Source organism: Aristolochia californica, unplaced genomic scaffold (genome assembly GCF_029961685.1).
Source record: "Aristolochia californica isolate CCGP_79_NKW_82.1479 unplaced genomic scaffold, dmAriCali1.0.hap1 SCAF_16, whole genome shotgun sequence".
NCBI classification, from domain to species: Eukaryota; Viridiplantae; Streptophyta; class Magnoliopsida; order Piperales; family Aristolochiaceae; genus Aristolochia; species Aristolochia californica.
The window spans coordinates 4,603,666-4,611,064 of NW_027181837.1; the positions used below are offsets into that span (position 1 = coordinate 4,603,666).

Genomic DNA, 7,399 nt, shown 5'->3' on the forward strand with positions numbered 1-7,399 from the left:
TTATGTAATTAGGCAACAGTTTAAAGGAGAGCAGGACTGGGCCTGGTGGACTCTTAGAGCTGGGCCGGGGTGAAGCCACTATGTTCGAGTCCAATCAATCATTGTCCAGCTATGGTCCCTCGCATTAATGCAAGGGGTTGGACCAGCATTAATCCAGTTATGTGTCACCTTTATTTCAAATGTTGGACCAACTTTGGTCCCTCTCCTAGATTTCTTTCTAGCTGATTTTGTTGTTATTCATACAACCTATCCTCTCTAATAGTATGTTCCACATTCTCAAAAAAAAAAAAAAAAAAAAATCAAATGCATGAGCTTGTTAAATATAAATAGATGCTTTCAGATAATTAATCGGCTTATAATTGGATAATTTTTTTGTAACTCTCTTGCAAGCCCATAAACTAATTACTTATTTAGTTATGTTTATACAATTTATTTCGTATTTTTATGTACTCATTACCCACTAGCCCGTCGCTGTCGCCATTGCCCGCGACTAGCTATGGTTTAATTTTTCCTAAGTTAGAAAAAATTAAACTATCTTCATAAAATTCATTAATTTATAATTTTTGTTTATAAAATAATTATTTTACAATTACTATATTAATATAGTGATTTAATAGTCATAATTAAAATATTATTAAAATAAATATTTGATAAATTATTTTGACATAATTATCCGATTGCTATAGTTAATTAAACCAATGGTTTTAAATTTTATGATAATATATTATTATTTAATAATACATAAAATATATTATGTACAAATATATAGTATGTTAAAGTTATGATTAGATCAATTTTTTCTCTTAAATTATTCATTTTTAGGTTAAAGTATATCATATGTTATTAATAAATTAATAACTCAACGTATTACTTTTATTTTTGTTATTTATAACGTTATTTATTTATTATTTTTAATTAATCATGTACATATTTCATTGGCTCATGTAATTACCATATTAATGCACAATAAAATATCTAATTAATTAATAAATATATTAATATATTTAATTATACATTAAATAACTTATTCGTGTAGTAATAATGGTTGTTTTACCTAATTTCGGGTTTAAGGATTATGTTGTAATTAAGTGCACTGTAAAGGTTTAGAGATTCTCTTATTTTTTATGTTTTTCTCATGTTGGGGCACTAACACTGAAAATTGTTTTCCAGTGCACATGAAGTCGTCAACACTAACACCAAGTGCGAAGATGATCTTCATGAACATGACTAACATGATCTTCATGTTGGACATGAACTTGAACTTGACAAATCTGTTTGGAGGACTAACCCCCCCCCCCCCCCCCCCCCCCTATACAGAGATCAGATTACGCATAAGTTTTGGTACATGTCTCTCCTTATAAATTTTTCACACTGACCCATTTGACATCCTCAAACTGACATTACGAATATCGACAATATCCAAAAGTTGTCCATCAGCAAAATACACCTTCCTATGAGCTCCAACAACATAATTCTCCATGATCTCACGATGTACGGTGGTGTGAATAGAAGCTCCTGAATCTAACACCCAAAAGTCAATAGGGCTATCAACCGACAAGAGTAAAACATCTTATACCTTTTCAGTCACCGTATTTACACCATCATTTTTCTTTTCATCCTTGTTCAGTGTTTTGCGGTTCTTCTTTATGTGACCAAACTTGTCACAATTCCAGCATTCCACATTCCTTCCGAATTTGGACTTGCTTCTACCATTCCTTGACTTCCTTCTACCATTGGCCTTGTTGGAATTCCTCTCGAAATTCCTGTCCCTAGTATTGACATTTAGGGCAGAATTAGATGTCTATGATTTTTTGGAGTCTTTTTTACGAACTTGCTCCGCGAGACTAGTATCCCGAACATCATTAAAGATCAACTTCCCGTTGCCTACAAAATTGTTGACTGCAACCCTCATAGGCTCCCAACAATTTGGCAGAGACGCCAAAAGAATTAAAGCACAAACTTCATCATCAAATTTAATTTAAACTTAGATCAATTGATTGACAATCGTGCTAAACTCATTCAAATATTATGTCATTGATGTATTTTCTATCATCTTTAAATTGAAGAGTTTTTTCATGAGATGTACCCTATTATTTGTGGAAGGTTTTTCATACATGTCAGACAGAATCTTCATCATCCCCGATGTAGTTTTCTTCGACACCACGTTGTGAGCAACGTTATTCAACAGTATTAACCAGACTACTCCCAACACCTGTCTATCGAGGAAATTCCACTTATTATCTTTCATACCTTTTGGTTTCATATCCAGAAGTTGTGTGTGCATTTTTTTACTATAAAGATAATTTTTTATCTACATCCTCCAGAATGCAAAATTCATATCATCAAACTTGCTGATTCCAAGTGTCGATCCTTCTCCTCTAGTCATTGTTCTCAATCACGAACCAAAACTTTGATACCACTTGTTAAGAATTAGACACCCTAATTCCAAAATAACAAGAGCAATAATAATAATCGCGAAAGAAAGGAAAAACAAGCACGAGAAAAACAAGATTTATACAGGTTTGGCTAAAGGTGATATTACGTCTTGTCTTCCGCCATTGTAGTAATCCACTATAAAGATGAAATGGTTTACAAGAAAAATCACATACACTTACAGGTGTTGTTTTTCTCTAACCTCTCTCGATTGTAACTGATGTTCCTCAGATGATTAAACCCTAATAGCACCACCTCAAATATAAAGAAGAAATTATGGTAACCGTGATACAAGAGTAAAATTCTCATACTACCCTTAATGAAATAGCAGTTAATATATCATGGACTGGGCGTACCACATATACATGTAATTTAAGCATTGTAATATCTGATATTTGTCATTTCAGATGTATTCTTAGACTTGATTCAAACATATTTAACTTGTATTATCATGGTGATTGCACTAGGAAGAAGAATATGATGAAAGGTTTTGTCAATAACTCTCCCAATAACTCTCCCAACTAAAGCAGATATGCCATCAAAAGTGCAATTGTTCTGTCATTTTTAAATAGTCCAGCAAATAACACCAAAATAGCCAAGGAGCAAATAACAACAAAAGTGCACTTGTTATGTCCTTTCCAGATCCCAACAGACAAGGAACTTCATCATCAAGAAGGTCATGCCGAAGTTTAAAATACTAAGAGGCATGACCATCCACCAGGGGAAGAGAACCAACCTGAAGATTTGTAGAAAATGGGGAAAAGCACTGAGACTCCCTTGTCTCCAATTAACTGGACTCCCTTGTTGCCTTGTCAAGTGTAAAGCTCTTTCTCAGTCATCTCTACATTTTTCTTAGAGCCAAGCGTTGAAGAACTTCATCAATTTTCACATAGTTACAATTCAAAGAAACCCTAACACAAAACCTAGTTGGGAGAAATAATTAGTGACACTACTGGGAAAACCCAAATTCTCTGGTTAGGCCAGCGCCTTAGCCATTAGGCCATAGAATCTTTCAAGGGAAAATAACATTCAAATTCAGATTGTAAATAGTGGCTAGATAATTTCATACTTGGGAGAAAAGAAGCTTCTTGACGTTTATGTGCCCATGCAAACCTGTAATTCACAAATGGAATGATTAAGATAGTGGTTCTAATATTCGTTATTAGAATGGCAAACCCAGAAAGGTTTGCTGGAAAACTTACAAGAGACACTACAGTCATAGTGATGCCACTGGCAGCTCCTATTCCGTCTTGGCCCTGTCCGTTTATGTTATGTAAAAATCCGATGACTGTAGCTACAGCTAATTTTCACACTAACTGAGCTTAAATATCAAATTCAACGAAGAAAATAAATAAAGAATGAAATAATTCTTACCAAGAGCATTGTTTTGCAAGAGGAACAAACCTTGTTTCTATTTAAGATATTCTGTTTATATTATTCTTGACAAAAAGAAGAACACCTAAAAGAAAAGGACCAAAGACAGATAAAACCAAGTAACTAAAAGTAAATGAAATGAGATTGCTGATGTTACCAATGAAGCTGGTAGAGGTCGACAGAAGAAGAAAGGCTAAGACGAGATTATGAATCCTCTAGAGCAGAGAGAACACTCTGCCGCCCCAGTCTCCATGGCAAAGCTGCAAATTTAGTTGCGATGGCGTATGGGAGGAGAAAGAGGAAGGAACGGAGGGCGAAGGATGAAGAGACTTGAGTTGTTTTGTGCGTAACTGAAACCTGACCGTTGATCAAGATCGAATGGTCGAGGTATCATTTTCTCAAGTTTCGCACCTGTCAAGCAGTGCGTCCGTGATACACTGCACGCGCAGCTCGTGGGCTGAATACCTAAAAAAAACAAGCCCACCAATTGTTTTCTATATACGAGTTAAATGAGGGTAGTCAGTCCTCTCACTCACACCAGTAGAAAGAAGTGAATCGCCATGGCTCCTGCAGCTCTCCAGCTTCACATCTTCTTCTTCCCGTTCATGGCTCACGGCCACATGATGCCCATGATTGACATCGCCAAGCTATTCGCAGCTCGTGGGGTACGGGTCACCCTAATTCTTACTCCCCTCAATGCTTCCCTGTTCCAGAGTACCATTAACCGATCCAAAGCTGCCGGCCACCCCATCGAGATCCATCTTCTCGAGTTTCCTTCCTCACAGACCGGCTTGGCTGAAGGAAGTGAGAATCTCGACTACATCACCAATCCATTCGAGGCCATACGGTTCTACAAAGCCATCGAGATGTTCGAGAAACCATTCGAGCAGCTTGTTGAGGAGCATCTCCCCGACGCCATCGTCTCCGACATGTACTTGCCCTGGACGGCGGAGGTCGCTAGAAGGTTCGACATTTCCAGAGTCATCTTCAACGGGAGTGGGTACTTCTCCCTTTGTTGCCTCGATTCCATTAGGCGATTCTCGCCGGATAAGTGCGTGGAATCCGATGCTACTGCCTTCATCTTGCCCGGCCTCCCTCATCCGATCGAAATGACCAAAACCCAGCTCCCAGATTTAACAAAAACCCCAGCTGAATTCGCCCAGTTGTGGCAGAAAATAGGGAAGGCAGAGTCGATGAGCTACGGAGTGGTAATGAACAGCTTCTACGAGTTGGAACCGGCTTATGTGGAGCACTTCAAGAACAAACTAGGTAAGAAGACATGGCAGATCGGCCCGGTTTCCCTCTGCAACCGAGAAACGGTTGAAAAGGCTGACAGAGGGAAGAAAGCTTCCATTCTCACTGAGGAATGCTCCAACTGGCTTAATGGAAAGGAACCCAATTCGGTCCTCTACATCTGTTTCGGAAGCCGCTGCAATTTTACAACCCCACAGCTCGCCGAAATCGCCGAGGCCCTTGAATCTTCTGGTTGTCCCTTCATCTGGGTGGTTAAGGAGAGCCAGACGTTGCCGGAGGGATTCGAGGGAAGAACGAAAGAGAAGGGCCTCGTTATAACAGGCTGGGCTCCCCAAATGATCATACTCGAACATCCAGCCCTCGGCGGGTTCATGACTCACTGCGGGTGGAACTCCGTCCTCGAGGGGATAAGTTCCGGCCTACCGATGATCACATGGCCGGCCTTTGCCGAGCAGTTTTACAACGAGAAGCTTGTAACAGACGTGCTGAAGATCGGCGTGGGTGTCGGTTCGAGGCAGTGGCTGATGTGGGGAGAAGAGAAGAGGCTGGTGGTGAAGAAACAGGCCATAGAAGACGCCGTGAGAAGAGTGATGGGAGTTGGTGAAGAAGCCAAAGCGATGAGAGAGAAAGCCAGGGAGCTGGGGGAGACGGCGAGGAAGGCGGTGGAGGTGGGTGGGTCCTCTTACCATGATCTCAGCCATTTGATCGAAGAGCTGAAGCTGATCAGTTCAAGGAGTTAGAAATCTGCAAAGGTTAGGTCAATCGTTACGTTTTATGGTGGAGAGCTTTGGATGTTCACATTTTGGCCGAGCATATAACCTGGAGCACGTTTTAGGCTATTTCTTAAACATCTAATCTGACCGGCCATGGGAAGCCAAGATTTTTCATGTATGCCCTTCTTGGATAATTTATAATACTATTGATTAGATACTATGGGGGAGTTAGTGCACAATTTAAGTGGGAGGGAAAGTGAGATGGAAAGTAAAGTACTTGTGTGTATTAGTGTGCGTAATGGAAAGTGCAATATAAATTACTTGTTTGTGTTAATGTGCACGATGTAAAGTATAGTGTAAAGTACTTGTTTGTGTTAGTGTGTACAATAGAAGTGAGGTATAAAGTGCAAATAGATTATTTATTAAATAAAATATTTTGATATATCTAACTTTCAGAAAATTAAATTAATATTAGCTAATAAATAAAATATATTAAAGATAACAATTAAACAAATACTTACTTTTATATTATTAAAATTGTAATCAAATTGTAATTTTGTAATATCTAAATATGAAATAATTATACAAACATCGTACTGCATAGTGTACTACACAAACATCGTAATAATAAAAATAAAAATAATACAAATATAAACTCAATCACCTATTTAATATAAAAAAAATTACAATTGTACATACAAAAATACAACACAAAAAATATTTGTCAAATTAGGATGGGGAAACAGGGTAGATCTAGGTCCATTTTTTAGTCTTTTTTTGTCAAATTAGAAGTTGGGGTTTAAGGTTAAAAGTTCTGGGAGAGTTGAGTTCTTAAAAATATGGCTCAAGGTTAGGTTGAGTGTTTAGAAACTCCATTTGACCCAAAAATTAAACAAAGCTAAAATTATTTTAAAAGGAATGAAAGAAAATAAAAATAAATTATTAGTTTTAATTATACTTTATAATTAAAAAATAAAATTTGGAAGCAATTAAATACTTAGTATTGCATAATGAAAAAGTCCAAAATATGAATATAAAGTCAAAAATAGAAAAACGATATTATAAAAAAAAAAAAACATAACATAAATAATAACAATGTTTATTTAAAAGGAAAAATTAATAATAGTAATTATGGCATGTGTTGCATTGAGTTACTGTAACTCGTCTTCCTCACTCAGCGAGTGGAACAAATAACGGAGGTTGTAGCGAGTGGAACGAATAACAGAGGCTACAGAGAGGGGAGAGAAGTCGTCGGTGCTGGGGATGGTGAGAGGAAGAGAATCAAGCGTCGGGGAGAGGTCGCAGAGGGGGCGATTGAAATCGCTGAAGGTCGGGAGCGAGAGAGGAGCCGGAGAGGTTGTAGAGAGGGAAGAGATGTCGCCGAAGGTCGTCGGTGTTGGGGACGGCAAGAGGAAGGGAGTCGAGCGCCAAAGACAGGTCGCGCAAAGGGCAATTGAAATCACCGAAGGTCAGTCGCGAGCAAGAGAGAAATTTTTTTTGTCCGAAGCCCTCGTTCGACAGAGCCTTCCTTCCCGACAGCCCGAGCCCCGATGTAATTGAGGGAGGGAAATTGAATTCAGAGCTCGACCCCTCCGAATTGACTTCCCCCCCCCCCCCCCCCCCCC

The 7,399-nt window shown here is 38.4% G+C and overlaps 1 protein-coding gene and 1 long non-coding RNA gene across 3 annotated transcripts; one reads left to right on the plus strand and one right to left on the minus strand.

Moving 5' to 3' along the window:
- Window positions 1–3,025: 3,025 nt before the first annotated feature.
- On the minus strand, window positions 3,026–3,953 carry LOC137953589 (uncharacterized). Of its 2 annotated transcripts, XR_011112396.1 has the most exons (3): window positions 3,808–3,953; window positions 3,636–3,689; window positions 3,026–3,546 (listed from the first exon to the last, which is right to left on the minus strand). It is a non-coding gene; the product is annotated as an uncharacterized lncRNA (long non-coding RNA). The 2 variants fall into 2 exon arrangements; XR_011112395.1 differs by lacking the exon at window positions 3,808–3,953 and having other exon boundaries at window positions 3,636–3,799.
- A 376-nt stretch (window positions 3,954–4,329) lies between these two features.
- On the plus strand, window positions 4,330–6,078 carry LOC137953588 (scopoletin glucosyltransferase-like). Its single transcript, XM_068801027.1, has one exon. The coding sequence runs from the start codon at window positions 4,368–4,370 to the stop codon at window positions 5,799–5,801; it is 1,434 nt and encodes a 477-aa protein (XP_068657128.1). The 5' UTR covers window positions 4,330–4,367; the 3' UTR covers window positions 5,802–6,078.
- The last annotated feature ends 1,321 nt before the right edge of the window (window positions 6,079–7,399 follow it).